Here is a 21026-nt window from a genome sequence, read left to right as displayed (position 1 = left end):
AATTCACAGCACTCCAATTCCCTTCGAGATATGACTGTACATTACCCCCACCCCGTTTTTCTTTCCTGTTTTTACTCCCAATTACCACGGCAACAGTGCTGGTAATAATGAATGAACACAAGATCGCTGGACGCCTGCCATATTTGCCATTGTATAATGAATCCAATAAAGCTGTCTCCGTCACAGTCTGTGCTGTGAACTCCACATCATTGCCATCGAGCCCTGCCCTCTTGCGAGCTCATTGCCAGTGTTGTGTGCCACACTGTCCCTGACCCCGGCCACTGTGGCCCCTGATCAGCTACGCCTCTACAATGCCTCACTGACTGATAATTGGTTTCTAATCCCGTGCACTTGCTCATGAATGTGTAATTGGACAATATGTAGCTAGGGAAGGTCATTATAATGAATAATACAGCATCCAAAATATGTTGTATTTTTTGTTATATATGGTAATCAGGTTTGTTATTATTATTTTTGTTTGTCTTTTCCTGGATTTGTAAATTAGTTTCATCTCTACTGTCCTATTGTACTTCTGTGTACTTTACAGTTAAGGCTCTGTCTCTCTGCCATCCACCCCTAAACACACACACACACACACACACACACACACATATACTAAAGTTCTGGAGGTTTAAAGCGCTGAAGAGGCCATATGTGTGTCAGGTCTCTAAGTGTCTTCCTCCTGTGTGAGTATACACCTTTCCTGACACTGTCTCTGGGTCAGCACTTCTGCCATATGCACAGAAAGCTGCAGGGGGCCTGCAGGCAGCTCTGCAGTGAGAGAAGTACACATATGTGCACGTATACTGCAAATTATTGTATTCAGTACTTAATGCAATGCTTCAGTGGTGTAGTATTTACAGTAAGTTACACATAAGTTAAGTACACATTTAGTCATTAGTCGTTTGTCTTTAAAGATAAATACCTCATTCCTTTTCTGCTTGTCATTTATGACTTGACAAAACATCTCCCTATCTCTTATAAAAAACAAAAAGTAGAATCATTACTGGTTATGTGAGCACAATGATTTGCTGAGGTCTTAGATTTATGGTACATTTCTCTGATCGACAGTTTGTCTGGCCCGACGTATGCTTGAGTTTCTATCTTTGCACAGCAGGTGACTGAGGTTGCTGACTCGTCACATTCAACATAATGAAATAGTTTGCTAAACTTTGAGGAAGAGTTTTCTCTGTCTGTTCCTCTCCTCCCTCCCTCCTCATTGCTTTTGTCTTTTCATCCCTTTTTTTTCTTGGCTCCAGAGTAACGACACGCTTGAGCTACAGAGGAACAGAATGAGGGAAGAGATCAAGGAGTACAAATTCAGAGAGACCAGGCTGCTCCAGGATTACACAGAGCTGGAAGAGGAGAACATCACCCTGCAGAAACTGGTGTCTACACTCAAACAGAGCCAGGTCAGTATGAAGACTGTTTTTCATCATTTCTGACCACACACCAGAAAATTTTGCACCATACAGATTTGTCATCGCTGGTAATGATCACACCATCCTCTATCTCAGTCGAGATGAATGACTCAAACTCAATTTCCCAAACTTCGAATGTGGTCCCCTTTATGTTTTAAGTACCAGTTCCAGGATAAAACAGTGCTCCTGCTGCTATCTAGTTGCTCATCATCCTTTATTTCCCTTAGGAAATGTCCTATTACAGAGTCTATGTGGAATACCTGTGCTTGAAATAAATTAGGGTCATATATCAACATTAAATCACTGTTGTGACGTAAGGCTGAGATATTGCTGCTCTTACTGTAAAGGACCACATCACACAGACACACAGTATATTATTTAGATTAAAGCCAGATTATTCTAGCAAAATTATTATACTGCTGCAAAATATCTCAATCAGGCTTGAAAATATATATTAATGTCTAAAGTGTGTTTTTTCTGTTGCTATTTTTTTAGTTTTACTCATACCTTCTTCATGTCCTCTCCAGGGATTGTGCCACCTAGTCCTCAACAAATAGGATTCTTGTGTTTTAGAATGTAATTAACATTTTTCTTTTCTTCTGTTCCCACCTGTCCTTTCTGCTTCTCCTCAGGTGGAGTATGAGGGACTGAAACATGAAATTAAGGTATTGGAGGAGGAGACGGTACTGCTCAACAGTCAGTTGGAAGATGCATTACGCCTGAAGGACATTTCTGAGGGTCAGTTGGAGGAGGCCCTGGATGCCCTCAAGAGTGAGCGTGAACAGAAGAATAATCTGAGAAAGGAACTGGCCCACCACATTAGTCTGAGTGACAGTGTCTACGGAGCAGGGGCCCATCTGGCACTCACCGTCACCGGTGTCGAGGGCCTCAAGTTCCCAGAGGAGACCAACGTAACAAACGGCACCAACGGCAGTGCCATCCCTGCTGCTAATGGCAACAATGAGGACAGCAACCGCCGCAACGGCCACCTTCATACTGGAACCGGAATGGCTAAGATGAATGGGGACTACAGACCAGGCCGGAAAGGAGAAGGCCTGCACCCTGTGCCGGACCTGTTCAGTGAGCTCAACCTGTCAGAGATGCAGAAGCTCAAACAGCAGCTGCTACAGGTAAGACAAGTAAATGCCTGACAGCAAGGTCAGCAGCTAAATCCCACAGTAAAGATTCTAGTCTTTTTAAAGCTGCGTCCAATGCAAACTCCAAAATAATTAACCACAAAGGGATGAAACCAACAGCACATCAGATGTGACATGATGATCATATTGATCTACTTCACCACATCACGTTTCAGTTTTTAGTGTAGAATACTAATCAGGTCTTCTGCATTCTTTGTGGGTATATGTCTGTGTTTGTTCAGTGTGTGAGTGTTTCTGTGTTCACTGTTCGTTGCTGCACTGATGAAAGCAGCTCTGGTCACAGTTTGCCAGTGGTAACAGCAAGAAATGACAAGGTGATGACAGTTTGGGAAGGAGAGACAAAAAAAAACAGCATGTAATACCACAGGCTTTTCTGAATGGCAGTGACAGACCACATGCAGCATTATGTACAGCCTGTATGAACCTTATATTATAAATGTATGCTTTCACATGTGCTAAAAGGAGTCCAGCGGTAAGGGCAGTATGCTATGGGAAGTCCCGTCAGGGTGATTAGCGTCCATTAGGCACAGGAAACAGTTGCAGATACATGCTTTTAGTTTAGAGACAAGGGGGAGGAAATAGAGTCCTAAGAGGGAAATAAAATGCACAGTATGCCACAAGGGGCGGCTGTGGCTCGGAGGTAGAGCGGGTCGTCCGCGGTTCAATTCCCGGTTCGATCCCCCACCAGTCTGCGCGTCCTTGGGCAAAATACTGAATCCCAATGGCACACCGATGGCACAGCCTTTGGGAGCTGTGTGAATGTGTATGAATGGTTAGCTCCTCAAACTGATGAGCACTTGGTACCCTGCATGGCAGCCATCAGTGTATGGATGTGTGTGAATGGGTGAATGAGATACATACTGTAAAGCACTTTGAGTGGTCAGAAGACCTAGAAAGGCGCTATATAAGTATACAGTCCATTTACCATTTACAGTACATACAGGGGAAACACACACAGTACGTTGACATAGATATCACAGATAAATCACAGATAGATTAGATTCATGTTGAAATCTAATTTAGTCATTACTGCACATTTTTTCCCTCGAGGAAAGAGAAAATAACATTATCGGCTGCTTTATTAGCAGTGTGCCTCTCTCTGTAAACACAGTTACTCACTAATCAATTTTCTCTTTCCAGCAGTGTCAGACTTCGAATTGCCAGTGGAATTTTATGAAATCAACGTTGTCTTTCTCAATACGGTTAAAGAACATTCATTTATTTTTAGCTGTCACCTTAAGCATCAATTATTATTTGAATATCTTTAACTTATCTAGGTGTGTCACAGCCTTATCTAGGTTGCATCACATTTCATTGCACACCTTTGTACGGACAGAAATTACAGGTCAACTGATATGATACATTGTTAGTCCTTGATTTGCTTGGGTGTGTTCACTTCCTACCTAATAATGATGGTTGCATGGTATAATGCCTTTATCTTTATTATCCCCTTAATGTTACAGACAGACAGACAGACAGACAGACAGACAGACAGACAGACAGACAGACAGACAGATAGATAGATAGATAGATAGATAGATTGATTGATTGATTGATTGATTGATTGATTGATTGATAGATAGATAGATTGATAGATAGATATGGTCCGCACATATAAAGTTATAAAAGTTAAAGGCCTTGCACTGGGTTTTATCATGAAACACATGATGATAGTGTATCCTCCTATCCTGCAGGTGGAGTGTGAAAAGGCAACGCTGCTCATGAACCTGCAGGAGTCACAGACCCAGCTGCAGCACACGCAGGGCGCCCTGACCGAGCAGAATGAGCGGGTCCACCGCCTCACGGAGCATGTCAATGCCATGAAATGTCTCAATGGAGACAAAGAGCTTGATGACTTGCAAGAGAGTGAGAAACCTGACGGTGGCTCGCCACCAGCCAATGGTCACCGTGATCCCGATATCCATGGGTTCGAGATCCTGGAGTGTAAGTACAAGGTGGCAGTGACGGAGGTGATTGACCTGAAAGCAGAGCTCAAGGCCCTGAAGGAGAAGTACAACCAGGCTGTGGAGGGGCAGGTAGACAACCACAGTGACGACAGGGTCCAGGCACTGAGTGAACAGGTTTGTCACCGTTACATACAGACTATATTTATGTTTTTACTGCTACATCAACGAAAATCTTTATATTACCTATACTCATTTCTGGTGTGCATCCTGTGATGTTGCATATGTCCAACATATTTCTTCCAAGCAGGTAACTCATTTGGAGTGTAGTTATCGTGAGAGCCGCGAGAGGGTGGCAAGCCTGGAGGCAGAGCTTCGAGCAGCCACGAGCACAGCCACAGAGAGTCAGGGCATGCTGAATGCAGCACAGGATGAGCTGGTAACCTTCAGCGAGGAACTGGCACAGCTTTACCACCATGTCTGTCTGTGTAACAATGAGACACCCAACCGCGTCATGCTGGACTACTACCGCCAAAGCCGCGTTACACGTAGTGGCAGCCTGAAAGGCTCAGACGACCCTCGGGCTTTGCTCTCGCCTCGCTTGGCACGACGCCTCGCTGCAGCATCTGCAGCCTGCTCCTCTGAGTCCCCGCGCAGTCCCATGGACTCCCCATCCAAAGACGCCCATCACAATGAGACAACAACCAACACAGCAGACTCTTCATCCTGCCATAGTAGCCCCACCCGCAACAACACGGGCTCCCCAGTCATCAGCATCTCTCCTTGCGCATCTCCAGTGCCGTCAGAGGCAGGTGGGGACCTGAGGAAGGAGCCCATGAATATCTACAACCTGAACGCCATCATCAGAGACCAGGTCAAACACCTCCAGAGGGCTGTTGACCGCTCATTGCAGCTATCTAGGCAGAGGGCTGCAGCCAGGGAGCTGGCACCTATGCTTGATAAGGACAAGGAGCTGTGCATGGAGGAGATACTCAAACTGAAGTCCCTGCTTAGTACCAAGAGAGAGCAGATAGCCACACTCAGGCTGGTGCTGAAGGCCAATAAACAGGTGACAAATCTTTTTTTGTTGTACTCAATATTCTAAAGAAAAATGTCATGTCCATTCAAACTAAAGTAAATGATGCAATATCTTGGGTAAACCAACAATGCAAGAACAAAGTGTGAAAGTAATAATATGATTAATTTTTACGTTTCAGACTGCTGAGGTTGCGCTGGCAAATTTGAAGAGCAAGTACGAGAACGAAAAGGCGATGGTGACAGAGACCATGATGAAGCTGAGGAATGAGCTGAAGGCCCTGAAAGAAGATGCCGCCACCTTCTCATCTCTCAGGGCCATGTTTGCCACAAGGTGAGAGGGGAAATATATGCTCAGTAAGCTGGGAATGTTAAAATTGTAACTTCCCTAAAAACATAAATAGGGAACTTGCATGTGTTCCAAAAAAAAAATGCCACTAAATGTTTCTTTTCTTTTCTTTCTGTAGATGTGATGAATATGTTACCCAGCTTGACGAGATGCAGAGGCAGCTGGCTGCAGCAGAGGATGAGAAAAAGACATTGAACTCCCTCCTGCGCATGGCCATTCAACAGAAATTGGCCTTGACCCAACGGCTGGAGGATCTGGAGTTTGACCACGAGCAGACCCATCGTGGACGTGGCGCTAAAGTACCCAAGATAAAAAGCAGCCCGCCCAAAGTAAGTCGCAGGGGAGCCTTCACAGCTCCCTCCAGCCCCACCAGGCTTAACAGCCACTCCATTATCACCACCCACACCCTGAACACCTCCCTGACCCTTCGTAGCCCTCCTTCTGTAGAGCTAACCACCTGTCCATCCATGTCTGCATGGACTTTTGACACACTTTCTGAAACAATCCAGACCTCAACCCCGCCTAACACCAGTTGTCCTAATTTGTCTCTAGTCACCCAGCCTCTCATGATTGACCCTGACTGGCTAACCTTAGAGTTCAGACGTCTCATTTATTCAAGACAAGACATAGGTCAACTATCCCCATCTCACAGCACCAGTAGGCCCGTCTCAGTATCTCCTCACCTACGGCGAAGGCGATGAGTCACCGTCATCTCCACACCCAGCACCAATAACCACAATATACACAGTTCCCAGAAGCTTCTGGATTAGGTGGGATACAGAGAGGAGGAAAAACTGGTTTCACAGTACTCTGAAAGAAGGAGCCCCTGACAGCTTGCTCCAGCCTCAAAATATCTTCAAAACAGCACTGAACAGCCTTTTTATTCTTGATAAGATTGAGTGACCGTTGGACTGCAGATCATTTTTTAATGAACACCCTTAAAATCTGAATAGCTGCTTACATAAAATGAGACATCATGCATCATTCTTGTAGAGCACTGGGAGTTGTTTCTAAGGAAGAAAAAAACAAGCAATACATGGCTGCAGCATTTGCTTCATCATACAGTGTCTCACAGCACCTCCTTGCGGCAGACTTTATGAATTACATGTTATAATGTTTTATTTGTTTTTTTGGTTGTTTTTTGCTAAAATGTAAATTGTCTAATCTATTCCATTAAGACTATCTTGTAAACTATTACAGTTGTAAAATTATATTTCCTTAAGCTCATCCTTGCATGCCTTATTTCGTCACAGTTCTGTCAAAGAGCATTTGACAAGTTCAAAGTGTGTTACACGGTTAATGTGTTGTCCAGAGTAGTATGGAAACCAGTCAGACCTCCTCTCTGTGCCTCGACCTCATATTTGATTGTCTACAGTTCACTAAATCCATTTAATCCTTCATTAATGACCAGTCTTGGCGAACCTCTCACAGTTCTTCCACTAGATGGCAGTGTCTGAACACATTCTCTTTGCTGTCAAATGCTGTTTGACCTCCCTTTGCCTCCCTTATACTCATATACTGTATATCATAAGAAAAACAGCTTCGTTAACAACATTCTAAGATATTAAGACATCATATAAACAAACTACTTTTAAGCGGAACAGACAAGCATGACTGGTTTAGACTTGGTGGGAGTTCATGAATATAATTGAGCCGTGAGCAGCAGTTATTCGGGAGTTGAGCAGGATTGTTCGGCATTAGCCCCACTGTGTCTGTCCTTTGTGTGCTGTTAAATCAATACAATATTGGTTTTTGGAAGTGTTGTGTGTCTGTGTGTCTGTGTGTCTGTGTGTGTAAATTGTGTCCATGTCTCTGTCTCTTAGGGTGCTTTGTGTTTTCCATCTCCAGTGCTGATTGTCTAGCTGTGCAGACTGGTCCTGTCAGTGTGGTCAGATGAGATTGGTTTACAATATTAGTTACATTCACACTATGCAAGCATGTACTATATCGGACATGCAGTGCAAGCAGTCACTTATGGTATATTCAAGTATTTTCATACTACTCATATTTCTCCTCTTGCTCTCTTTTCTCTTCTTTTCAGGCATCTCTCTCATCCATATACATTGTGAAACAAGGATTCCCATAGCAGGAAGAAACACATTTCTTATTCGAGAGTAACAAAATCAAGTAAAACTACATAAAATAATACATAAATGGCACCATGCTATAGTAGCGCAATGAGAACAACTGTATGAACCAGGATCAGATTGTGCTTAAGTAGTATTAAAGATCAGAGCCATCATAGCAGTAAACCAGTAGTAGTCTCTTTGTCTCTGTCGCGGCTTTCCCCTGTCTTATCCTCCGTGTTTTCTCTGTCGTATTGTCTAACCCTGAGTGTCACCACTCTGTATATCTGTCTAATTTATCAGTTTCTTGTAGATTGTCAGCAGCCTGCTGTCTCAGTACCGTCACTCTCCCCACAACTAAGGCGAGGGAGAGCCTCCCTAGCCCGCAGGTAACAATCTATAGAACCTGCTAGTAGAAGGCTCATTAAAATCTATCTATCTATCTATCTATCTATCTATCTATCTATCTATCTATCTATCTATCTATCTATCTATCTATCTATCTATCTATCTATCTATCTATCACAAAGCTGTAGTCGTAGATAATCACATTCTATTTAATGCGCATAGACTTTTCCACATCTTTTTATAGTTGCACACCTGCATCTGTACAAGATAAATAGCTCTGCATGCCCTCACTTTAAATGATCTGAACAGGTTATAGCTGAGACCCTTGTATTGTATGAATAATAAACACTTTTCACTGGGACGAAGGGGTGAAGGAATTGCTTTTCACTTTGCATGTCCAGTTTTGCATGGCGTTTGTTTCATACATGCTTTTATTGCGTATATAAAGATCGAGTTTCAGAGTTCAAGATTAATGTTGGATGTGTATTATAGTCTCCTCTCTTATAGATCTTTTTCATGGCAGACATTTTGACTTCCCATAGCAGGACAAGCACGGGTGTTATTTATAACGAAGGCAGCGTCACATAAGGTCATGTCAGTTATCTAGCAGCTATAATTAGCATCATTAATTACATATGTGCTTGACAAGTCAAGATGTCCACTGTGAAGAATTTCTTAGATTTTACCATGAGATGAACAAGCTGTGTGTCCATGAGTCTCTGTTCTCTCTGTGCTGAGCTAAGCTAACCAGCTGCTCGCAATAGTTGTATATCCAGCGTACAGAAGTCAGAGTGGAATCAGTCTCCTCCTTTCAACTGCTGGCAAGAAGGCGAATAAGTGTATTTCTCAAAAAGTTAAACTTTCCCTTTAAGAACACCATGTCAGTGTTTTTGCTCTTGTGTTGCATTTTTCTTTGTTGGTAACCTTATTCTTCCAACAACTGTTCCCCTCTTCTGATGACCTTCTTTTGTCCTTGTCATTCAGTCTTAAGAATTCTTTTCTCCTGTCTTTCTGCATTCTTACAGTCCTAAAATTTTGGCCGACCTCCAGGAACACCACGCTGTCTTGTCCAACAGCAGTACCCTTCTCTCCCCCTGCGACCCTCGTAACTGTCTGGCCCAGCAACCCCAGCCCCCTGGCACCTAACCTTGCTGCTCTAGTCCAGGCCTGGGCCTCGGTCTGGAAGGAGTCATGCAGAGACAGAGACAATCTAGACGAGGGTTCCCTCAGATTAACTCCCCTCAACCTAGCAGTCCAACCTGGTGCTTACTGAACTCTGTGACCCCCACCCAAGCGCTACATGGTCTGGCCCTCGGCAGGCCTCCGGGTTACCTGGGTCGCAGAAGAAGAGCAGGAAGCTCTTTTCTGTTCTGAAAGTGACATCCTGTCCTAGAAAGGACTGAACTGGGACTCAAAATGTGACAAATCACGGGAATATTTCACCTTATTCGTATTAGTATTTATTTATAATTTATTTACTCTATTGATTATTTATTTACATATTGATTTGTGACAAGTTTCTGAGATATTTATTACTGGAATGTTTTTTCTGTGTTTGTTGGTCATTGTTCAAGAATCGAGATGTGTTTCACTGACGTGGTGGAGACAACCAAAAGCCAAACTGTGTCATTGGGAAAGTTCTTTCTGGTCTATCGAACAAGTTTAAAACTTGTGGCATTTAAAATGTTACATTTTGTCCGTAATAACAGTCAACATGTATGCCATTTTTACAAAGGTATTAGAGTACACTGGGTTTGACGGACAGACTAATGACGGTAAACATTTTATTTCAAGGAAATTGTTTCTTGTGGTGGTGATGGGTGGATTTCAACTACCTTCCTAGAGTCACTAGTCTTTCTTGGGATGCTCGTTTGTTTTTTTTTATACATATGCATAAAGACTATTTTATACCTCCTATTGTTTTTATTTATTTTTACAGCAGATTCTAGTGACACGGTTGTGTCTGTTATGTAATTCAGATCTCTTCAGAGACTGGGATAGACGAGAGGTTGAAAGTTTGAGATCAGGACTAGGGCTGTTGGCCTGGGTTTTTGCCTTTTGAATTGCACAGGTTTTAAGTGACCGTGGAGTGAACTGACCTCCATCTTTTTAACATTAGTTAAAAACAGAGGATTCTCCAAATGGCGTGCCTCTTCTACAGTTACCGTCTCTGTCACGTCAGCATTGTACTCTCACCATAAAGTATTCTCTGTCTTCTCTGTGAGCTCTTTCACTGAATCGGTCACAACCCCAGAAAACTGGTATTATCACCTTTACTTCCTCCTTCAATGACAGTGACAGTAATCCAACTGACATTTCTCAAGCTACACTTGTCTGTCATCCTAACATCTCCATGTTTAGCTGTAACTATATGCTTCCTCCAAACTGTATGCAGTATTGTCTAAGCACAATTATGCACTATGCATTCTAGCAATACAGCTAGCACCAGTTGTGATCTGAAAAAAAAAAAAAAAAAAATTTCTGTCACCATGAACTAACCAGCAGGCTGACAATAAAAGCAAACCCCAACTTTCTCAAAAGACAAAATAAAATCAAAACAAAAATAGGGACACAGTTAAACCACCACCACAAATTTCCTTTGACACAATCAAGGTAACACTGGTTTAATCACAGAAGAATGGGGCTAAGTCAAACTGAGATGGATTTAATGTGTGCCATTGGTTGCATCATTTCAAGTCCAATCTCTGTCCTTATACCCTCATAATACTTTGAATGTTAATGTTCTCCTCACTGCACTGAGTACATACTTTTGCCAGATGGATATGAAACGGATAAACTGAAACTACATAGTCATTATAGTGTTGTACAGACAGACAGATAAAAGCATTTCTGCTACATCAGCAATGAATGAGTGGACTCTCTCTGTTCCTGTGTGTGTATTTGTTGGATATGTCTTTGTTAACAGCGTAGATTGTTACTTTTTGCAACTACTATTACAGAGTGATGAGGTCCAAAAGTAGCTTCTGAACCCATGCAGGCTCTTCAGTGACCTAACTCTCTTGGTTTTTGTTTGCACAATATACTGTAGCAAAGCGGGTGGAGAGAGACTAATCCGATGCAAGAAAAAATAAATAAAACCTGGTTTAAAAACAATGATAGCTGTATGATGTACTACAGTTGGTTTTACAGTTTCTTCTCCATTTAAAGCAGTGTTAATTGGTTTCACGAGTAAATAAAAGACCTGTCCTTGGTGTGTGACTTTGTGTTTGTGTCTCTTTCTCTTTCTGGTCATTTTGATGTGCTAGGCAGAAATGAACTTTGTGTACACACACACACACACACACACACAGAGTAGGGTATTTGATTAACAAAACAAACATACATCAAACCTATACAATAATATATACAATATATACAAGGGGCAGGGGAAATGGCCGGCTGGAGTTTATTCTCTTGAGCTCAACGATGTGATTGTGAAGCTCGCCGACCAGTCTGTGCCTCCGTCAGTTCCGTCTGTTGTAGGAGATACAAGAAGGAATAGAGTTGTAAGACTTATAAGTTCATGGAGTAGCATGACCCATGGGTGCCATAAAGATGCAATGAAGAGAGTGACCAGCTACCACACTGGCTATACAGTATAAAGGAATATTGAAGGAATAAACTGTGGCAGTCAGACTTATAATCCACTTTGAACAGTGACATTCATCCAGCTCTATCAGTCTACCCTACAACAAGCCTTCTATGAATCTCAACATGAATACTGTATGTGAGGATGTCTGTCATATGTGGCACATTTTAGTAGATAAGAGAAGATTTGTGTGCAGCTATAAGGAGGTTTCCATCTTAACCCCGTGCTGTACCTAAAGAGCTGGAGCTTGATGGCCTGTTTCTTCACTGTGGCAGGCCTGGTGGGGTTGGGAGGCAACTCAGAAAGCTCCACAGTGGGCGGATTCTGGGAGGGAAGGAACAGACAGTAAGGTTAGTCACAGAACAGGAACATCTTTAGATCAGTTTAACTTTAATAGTGTATGGCAACTTAATAGAACGCCTTTGAAGATGTTTAACATACCAGGTCAGGTCTGAATCTTTTGCCCGATGATTCGAGCTCATTGTCACCAGCTCTCTTAATGCTCTGTGAGTTCACAAGAAACAGACTCTTAGAGTTGGACTTGGAGCAGGAGTCTTTACTCTCCTGAGTTGTGGTGACTGCAGACACTGCAGGCAATTTGTTTGTTACAGCCATCGGTTCCTGTACAGAACAAAAAAATATATTTTTGTATAGTAGCAATTTTAGTAAGAGTTTGCTTGGTGGATTCATTTTGATTTACCACAAGTACTAAGCATGTTAAAGGAAGAGGAAACAAATATATAAATAGCTAACTGACTGCTGGCTGTAGCTTCTTATTTACTCTTTCAATCTTAAACAAGCTGCAGCCTCACATCAGAAACAGTTGAAACTAATTTATTTTCTCATCAACAATGCATGAAGCTCTGCACTTTTTAGGTGCCATGTCAGCCTCAAAGGAGACTTTCCTCTTGGCTGGTTGACCTGAACTCACCGGTGGTATGTGAGGCTGCAGAACATTGCTCAATGTGGGCTTTGGTGTAGGTAAAGCCCTTTTCTTGTCTTTTCTTTCTTTCCTTTGATACGAGGCAGATAGGGTCATTCCCTCCTCATAGATATGAGAGTGCTCTGCCAGGCTGTAGACTGCAGCAGCACAAAATAAAAATATCATCCATAATGTCACAAAACACTGCTCAATTTCTACTGAATTCAAAAAAGGAAAAACATACTCATATCACTAAAGGACAGGAGGTCAGAGGTCAGGTCTATGCCGTTTTTAGACGTTTCCTTGTTGATGAGGATGCCAATCTGCCACGTGGTGCTCAGTCCTCTGAAACAGACAGAAATACAGAGCAATGAGATGACAAAGTAAAAGACATCTAACCACCAAATTAACAAGCCAGTTTATCAAACTTTTGACTGTAAACTGAAAGTAAATATATAGCATCAATTAGCTGATAGAAAAGAGTAATGGATTAGATATGAATTATATTAATTTAAGGGCTAATGGATTAGATATGAATAATATTAATTTAAGGGCTAAGTGTCCCTACTTGTCATTTTCATTTGTGGGCCCAGTGGTGGACTGTGAGTTCACATGGGCCAGGGAAATGGTGATGTTCTTCTCGAGTGTCCCCACCAGGTGCCGTAGTTTGGACTCCACCAGGCCAACCCTGATGAAGTGAACAAAACACAGTTTTCAGAAAGAAGAAAGCTCTACAGTAGGTGTAAATCAAATTTTAAAACTGTTTTGTTCATCAAAGACAACCACAGGGTCTTGATGTACTTTAATAAGTATATATATTTTTTAATGTATATGTGTGTATATGTATATATAGGTGTCTGTATATGTGTGTTCGTATGTATATATAGGCATATATGTATATAGATATATATACAAAAATATAGATATAGATATAGATTATAAAAATATGTACCAGTAAGGGGAAATGGGGGGAGGGAACAGGAGGGGGCCAGGGTAAAAAAAAGAAGATGTTCAGTGTATAATCTGTTATGTTATATGTTAACATGAAAAAAATCTAATAAACACAATGTTTAAAAAATATAAGATATAAGATCTATTTTCCACAGAAATGTCTGCATTTATTCCAGTTGTACTTAAACTCAGCTTTTATTTTTCTTTGTGCACTCACCATTCAAGATGCTGCTTCTCTGTAGCTGAAGAAGCCTGCAGCAGAACGAAATGCCTTGACACAGAAGAGGGAGAACAATATCACAGCATTGTGCCTTTGAATACAGGCTGGAGTCTTACCACATTAATAATATTAATCATATATAATATTATATATATATATATATATATATATATACACAATATTATATTAAGCACAACATTAATAATAATATTAATATCATAATATTAATCATATTTCATGTTTTATATTTAGCTTTTATGTTAGATATTTCTAATCAACCTTTTAATCAGGACAAGCTGATGACACCAAGAGTCACATCACAGAACAAAGATGGATACTAGTCTTCATGAAATCATAATAAACTTTAAATATTACCAATATAACCATCTAAAAAGATGTTGACAGTTTTAAAATGTAAGGAGCCGTTGTAATAAATGTGTGTTTGTGGATTTAATGGCCAACAATACAATCAGAAGGAGTACACAACTTCTCAGTCTCCAGCACTCCTTCAAACTGATAACTACATCATCAAGGATGCTTTCTGTTCTGACCTAACAACTGATAAATAATTGTGTAATCCAACAACAAAAGTTCTGTTTTAATTAGGCAAATTAAAAAAAGATATCAGAACTCATGGTAGATTTATTCAAACAGGACAAACTAATAAATGCAATAGAAATTACAGAAACTCCATACTGATCCAGGAACAACAAATTTAAGTCAAACAGCACACATGAAGAGCTTAAAAACTAAATCACTTGAACAAGCTTTGAACCATATTTTGAATTAATAACAACAAACATCAAAATCTGGTCTGGATGTCTATAAAACAATCAGCATGCAACTATTTAACACAAATAACACAAATTTAAGTTCAGTGCTGCTTGTTGAGGGTTTAAAGTAACAAGACCCAGTCTGCACTATCATTAAAAAAACAGCATTTATCTATTATAATCAAGTATAAACTGAAGTCAGTCAAACAAATAATGAATAATCTAAAAAAATGATGTTATTTTTCAAAATTATTGAAAAATAACATTCAAGAATTCATGTTGGGTACAAAACATGGTAAATTTACACAACAAAACTATTTCAGTTACATTATGCAATGAACAAAGAGGCTGAAGTATATTAATTCATGTATTATAAAGCACAATGTGTAAAAACAGGTGACGTCTACATAATTCAGAGTAAGACATACAATACAGAACATTAATAGGACAAAATGTGAACTAAAACATTTGTTTTTGATCAAACAGGAATCAACATTTTCACAGGGTTTACTTTTTACAACCAGGTACATTCAAATCTTCATTAAGAAAATCAAACATCAAATATAAAGCTGTGCCTTCTTTGGAGTCGTCATTAAATCATTTGAAAAGGCTTAAAGCATGAAGGTAGAGGATGAAAGTTTTATCAGAAAAAACAGAGGTATATGTTTAAAACAGAAGAATAATAAACATGTGAGTATGTTGTATATATGACAATCCATATTTTCATCTTTGGGCAGCTGAATACATACTTGTACATCCCAGCAAAGTCCACTGGTTCAAAAAGTTTGGACCAGGGAGCTTTCTTGTCATGAATTTTTTCCGTGATAACAAGGCCTGTGAATGATGGAGGGAAAGCTTGTTAAAGTCTGAGTAAATCAAAATCCAAACTTTGTTTACAGAATAAAATCCTTGTAGTATTCTTGAAGTTATGAGTTTAACATGGTTTGAATAAATCTTGGCAGCAGCACAGTCACTGAAGCTGCACTGCCTGTTTCTGACAGACTGATTTTGCATCAGAGCAAACATGAAAGTTTTAATCAACTTTGTTACACTGAAGTTAGCTGGCCCCTCGATGCATTTAGCACTGTGAACATTCGCTGGATATCAGCTGAGTGTCTACATACCCCGTACAATCTCCTCCTTCATGATGGTCAATGTAGACGGACACACGTTGAAGCTGGTGTTTTGCTGGGGGTAAGCAGGGGTGATGATGGGCATCAAGTCCAAGCGATCACTTCGGTTGACCTGGAAATGCAGAAGAACACAACATGTTCAGTTTGCTTGTGCTTTTATGTAAATTTGATTTGATATAATGAATTGACTGATAAAATGATGTATGTGTGGCCTAAAATCCTAATCTAAATCCTGCAGAGGTCTTACCATGGGATCCCAAAATGGAAGTTTATATCCGCAGTCCTGAACTTTCTTCAGAAGAATGGGGGATGGCCATTCCCTGACAAAAAACACAAAAGATTTTCATCAACTGAACCTCATTTGCAATTTTTACAAAGCATTCACATACAGCTACATTTTTACAACTGATATAAATGTACATTACATGTAAGTGCATACTAGACCTACTCATGATGAAGTAAGGTGACTCTGACTGCACTAAGATTTCAGTGTCTTGTGACTTCTAACTCAATTTTATTTATTTTTTTACTCCAGAAATGGGACAACTCACCATCTGGCGTAGACCCAGAAGAACTTCTTCACCAGGGTGGACGGTGCAGCATTTGGGTACAGCTGGCAGATCCTGGCCACCATTATGGTCCACGATACCCCGCCCAAGAACCCCAGTGAATTTGAATAAATCTTCCGTCCTGTAGGGAAATAAGAGAATGAAAGAAACAATTAAGATCTCCAGTTCATGATGTTAATGTAAACAAAAGCCTGTCCTATATTGATTTAGCCCAATTAAATATCATGTCTCTGAAATATAAGTATAATATTGCTGATTTCACATTAAGATTAATACAAACATTCAAATCAATAACCCACCTGTTCACAGTCTCTTCAGTGATAGCTTAACTAGTGGTCAAATTTCAAATGAAATCAAATCAAATCAAATCTGATTTAACTAGTAGTGTGTGTGTTTCACTCACTTTTGGCCCACAGCTTGATGGCTCTCAAAACCATCTGAAAGTTCTCCACGTTGGGAACTTGATGGAGGATCGTCTCTGAAACCCTATAGCCTACAAAAAACAGAATCAGATTAACAGAGAAAGTCACATTAAAAAGGGTCAAACACGAATACAGAATATGGTACACTGTCACACATGACAAAAACATTTCCTGTGAGTACAGCTGCCAGGTACTAATACTGCAGGATTTACCAGCAGGTGTGTTCTTGCATCTGATGCTTACCATTTAGACTTCTGGCACAGCGCCGATCAATACCGTTAAACCAGCTGTCATCCAGCAGGTTTACGTGATCAGTGATGCTCCGCCGTTGCACCTGGGCGAACACTAAGTCCATCTACAAAATAACGGGACCACAAAAAACGGGATTAAGACGTGCAAACAGAGCTTTGATGGAGGCACACTGCAGACAGTAGAGTTGTTACTTAATCTCAAGCCAAATTACCTCAATCCCATCAAAGGTCATTTTGATGACTGGGACAAACGCGTCTTGAATTGCCTAAAGACAACAACATGGTCAGTTACTTGCATTAGAGAGAACTTGTATGATGAGCATAGTATGATATATAATGAGCCACTTATATGACTTACACGTATGTCTTTGACCTCCTTCTGAGACTTCAGTTTCTCGAAGAAGGAGGTAAAGAAGTCGTCGCGCTGAATGAATCCGGGGCCAACACAAAGGGCATCAATATCAGCACCTGTCAAAACAGCACAGATTCATATGAGAACAAAGTCCGACATTTAAATGTGTCATTACGCTCTGAAGCACTCTGTCCACCGTGTGCTTTCACGGGAGGTAACCCAGCACTAACAGAACCTCTGTTTGTGAGTCCCTTTGAATAAAAAGTGTCACTTTGAAATGTATGGCTAACATATTTATCACACAGCAACTTCACAGATACTAACCTGCTGTGACTGAACAAAGTTTGATCACATGTTATGAATCACATTAGTTAAAGTCATGAGTAACAGTGAAATACAAGCTGCCACAGTCCTGACATGCACTCACAGCTGAGGAAAGAAAAATTTACCTTTTGAGTGGACTCCCAGATGATATGAGCCAAAGGGAAAGACCTTTCCACCAACTTTGGCCGTCACAATTTCAGGTACATTCTAAAATCAAAAGAAGTCATGTTCAGTTTGATATTTGGAATGTTTGGAATTACTTTTGAAACAACAATACAGATGAAAACGATGTCTTACCATTGCTTCGCACATTTCTGTGAGCCACTCCTTGTAGAGTGACTCCACGTTTTTGACAACGTTCTCTCTGCAAATGAAACATAAAGAGCATTTTCAAATATCATCATTTTTCTCAAGCAAAGCATACTGCGGTCCCATCCATGTGTGGTATATGATTTGTGGCTTCACTCAGCGAGGATGTTGTTGTATAACTGACTAACCAACTCAAGTAAGAGTTCTCAATAGTGGCATAACATCCAAGTCACACACAGAACCTCACCAAGCTGTGTTAATTACAACATGGAAATAATGAGATGGAAACAAATGTATCATACCTGTGAAGCAGTTCTGAGTTGTTCTCATGCGCTCCATTCACTATCAGGCACTTGAACAGCTCACTGGACTCGATCATGTCACAGATTCCTGGCATGTCCAGGCTGATAATGTCAGTCACCCCGAAATGTTTGTGGGGTGCTGGGCCTGATGGAGCTTGGCTCTTAATTGGACTGATGAAAAAGGACATTTGCATGTTAGTGAAATTGTTATGAAGACATATATACACACACAGCCACATGAAGACACCTTGGTAGGTACATGACTCCCATCATAAAGTATCAATACTTGTACAGAAGAGTGTTCATTACAGACAGTGATCAGACAGAAGAAACTTGAGACTTACACAGACATGGTAGCGACGTTAGTTGATTCTTTGTGGTTTGAAATCAGAAATATTTTTCTTCTCTCTTCTATCACAAGATGAGTCCTGTCCACTCTGTGAAGTTCTCGCTGTGTGTTTGTCACTTATAGATCTCAGGTTTGGAACGAGCGTCACTAAGACTTCCATTCTGGAACCGAACCAGTGGATTCGAGGCCACAGGTGAATGTCAACACAAAACATCAGTTCGTTTTGTTTGTCACTGCACCCATTATTTATATTATATTCATATTTGGAGTGTTATGTGAACTTTACTAAACTAAAAGTAGATCTGACCCTAAATGATCACGTTACAAAAGACATCGTTTTTTTTAATTGTATATGGCATGGCAGAAATACGTTTCTGTATATTAACAAAACACAAATGAACTGTCAGTTAAACGTGGTGAAAGCAAGAAAAACAGCCAGCAGCAAGAGCTCTGAGAATAGTAGAGACGAAAACGATTAAAAAGTTACATTTGTCAGGAAAGATGTCACACTGACGCTCATGCTGCTCTGTAAATCCATAGACATATATCATAGACGCCGCATTGAGGGGTGGTCGTTGGTCGCGATACGGAAACGGCGCCGCCATATGGTTTCGGGCAGATCTGCCCGTAAACTAATACAATGAATGGACTGAACTTCATAAAGCGCTTTCCTTCACAAGTCTTCAAGTTAATGTCTCTTAAACACCCATTCACAACAACTAATATAGCTGGGAAACAAACAGGCACCAAAAACAATGTAGTTAAATTTTAAAGTGATGATTATAAGTGTTTACTCTTTATGAAGCACCAAACCAACGTATGTATTTTTCTAATGGCTAGTGGTTTACAGCTTACTAATGTGTGTAACACTGTTACTGTGATGATAAATATTGAAATATTATATTAACATTTAACTGTGTCTATAATAACAAATCCTGAAATTAGATGTGACATGAGGGTTTTCTAATAAAGAGCACACACACACACACACACACAACAACACACACACACACACACACACCTATATATAGATATATATATATAATAAGATATATACTATATTGTAATAGTAAATTAGCCTTTGTTTCAACCACTACAGATGCAAACCCCACCCTCCCTAAACATGAGGTATCAAGCTTGTCTTGTGTAAATTGCGTTGCCTCGACCCAGATCTACACATCATGCAAGATCCTGCAGGAACCCTCAGGTGAAAGCATATGGCCTGACGGGCGCCAACACCCACAGGAGACAAGGAACTGTAAAAATCTAACACATGTTTCTGGAAGGGCATATCACATGGTTCGGAGAGTAATAAATGTTCAGGTTCGTCCCCATTCGTCTCGGGGTCCTTCTTCACTTTGAGCCGCTCGCGTGTTGATCGACCTTTTCTTGCAAAGAAATAAACCTTGTCGGCCGGCAGAAGTCTCTATTTCATTCTTCACCAGCAGCAGAAGAGAAAATTTCCACAACAATTTGGTGTCAGAGGTGGGATCCCGAATGGCGATCGTCTGGGACGGGACGCGGACAGTGACAGGCATCCCTGGAAGAAAAAACTTTCTAGCCTCCAACCTCAATCTTTTTTCTGAGAAGGGAGGACTGACGCGCAAACGCCCGGATCGGTCGCCGCTGGGATCTCAAGAAAGATGCACCAACAAGTTATTTCACGATCGAAATTATCTCAGCGAAATTCATTCCTGGTGAGATTGAAAGATTTAGACTTTAAAACTTCTTTTTGTTTTTATTTAATTTGGCATAACATTTCTGTTTCTCACACATCCACAATCGATTCGCTTTTTTCGCTTGTAGCCTGAACGAAGCGACTGGTTTTTAAAGAATATACGAACTCCGTGAATTCTGTAAAAATCTGTTTGGGTTTAAGTCCCTTGAGGTTAAAGTCCTCTTAAATTTCTTTCATCACTTGTGTGTAAGAAGGGTCTTTACAGAGACAGTCTGTATAGTGATTTGTTGTGGCACAACCATCATTTTGGAATGGGGAGTAAAAGCTCTGTCGAGGTTGGGCCTCCGGAGGGACCGATTGTGGATATTATGAGAAGGGGATACGGGGATAAAAGTTTGAAATATTTAAATGTCTGGACTACTGAGTTTGGATTCCCAATAGGGGGATCCCTCAGTTTAAAAAACCTACTCGTATTAGAAGGAAAACTGAAAGGAAAAGAACAAGAAATGAGAAGGAAAAATAAGGTTTCTGTACGAAAATTAGAAAACATAGAAGGTCAGAAAGAATGTCTTCAAATGTGGAAAGGGGAAGCAGAAAAAACA

At 40.6% G+C, this 21026-nt stretch overlaps 2 protein-coding genes across 5 annotated transcripts in view; one reads left to right on the top strand and one right to left on the bottom strand.

Moving 5' to 3' along the window:
• The window catches only part of bicd1a (bicaudal D homolog 1a), a 29960-nt gene extending 19215 nt beyond the window's left edge, over positions 1–10745 (top strand). Inside the window, exons 3-10 of one of the 3 annotated variants that reach the window (XM_019276136.2) lie at positions 1260–1412; positions 2054–2551; positions 4273–4659; positions 4790–5551; positions 5700–5851; positions 5985–6195; positions 8246–8321; positions 9306–10745. In XM_019276136.2, the coding sequence (XP_019131681.1) occupies positions 1260–1412; positions 2054–2551; positions 4273–4659; positions 4790–5551; positions 5700–5851; positions 5985–6195; positions 8246–8293 (2211 nt within the window). In that variant the 3' untranslated portion in view covers positions 8294–8321; positions 9306–10745. The remainder of the gene's footprint in view (positions 1–1259; positions 1413–2053; positions 2552–4272; positions 4660–4789; positions 5552–5699; positions 5852–5984; positions 6196–8245; positions 8322–9305) is intronic. The other 2 variants (XM_010756825.3, XM_019276137.2) reach the window with 2 other exon arrangements.
• An 852-nt stretch (positions 10746–11597) lies between these two features.
• LOC104940282 (poly(A) polymerase type 3) overlaps positions 11598–21026 on the bottom strand; it is a 9617-nt gene continuing 188 nt past the window's right edge. The window contains exons 1-19 of one of the 2 annotated variants that reach the window (XM_027273153.1): positions 18742–18852; positions 18398–18568; positions 18084–18150; positions 17912–17993; positions 17469–17578; positions 17323–17376; positions 17103–17214; positions 16841–16930; positions 16420–16558; positions 16116–16188; positions 15860–15980; positions 15485–15569; positions 13960–14013; positions 13360–13479; positions 13036–13136; positions 12801–12949; positions 12311–12490; positions 12102–12193; positions 11598–11754 (exon numbers count right to left, since the gene is read on the bottom strand). In XM_027273153.1, the coding sequence (XP_027128954.1) occupies positions 11745–11754; positions 12102–12193; positions 12311–12490; positions 12801–12949; positions 13036–13136; positions 13360–13479; positions 13960–14013; positions 15485–15569; positions 15860–15980; positions 16116–16188; positions 16420–16558; positions 16841–16930; positions 17103–17214; positions 17323–17376; positions 17469–17578; positions 17912–17993; positions 18084–18150; positions 18398–18568; positions 18742–18749 (1818 nt within the window). In that variant the 5' untranslated portion in view covers positions 18750–18852 and the 3' untranslated portion in view covers positions 11598–11744. Of the gene's footprint in view, positions 11755–12101; positions 12194–12310; positions 12491–12800; positions 12950–13035; positions 13137–13359; positions 13480–13959; positions 14014–15484; positions 15570–15859; positions 15981–16115; positions 16189–16419; positions 16559–16840; positions 16931–17102; positions 17215–17322; positions 17377–17468; positions 17579–17911; positions 17994–18083; positions 18151–18397; positions 18569–18741; positions 18853–21026 lie in introns of those variants that run through there. The other variant, XM_027273154.1, reaches the window with a different exon arrangement.

This window comes from Larimichthys crocea, chromosome XXI (assembly GCF_000972845.2).
Source record: "Larimichthys crocea isolate SSNF chromosome XXI, L_crocea_2.0, whole genome shotgun sequence".
In the NCBI taxonomy this organism is placed as follows: Eukaryota; Metazoa; Chordata; class Actinopteri; family Sciaenidae; genus Larimichthys; species Larimichthys crocea.
Note: the sequence above shows the minus strand (reverse complement) of the source record. Positions and strands in the feature narration are given on the sequence as shown.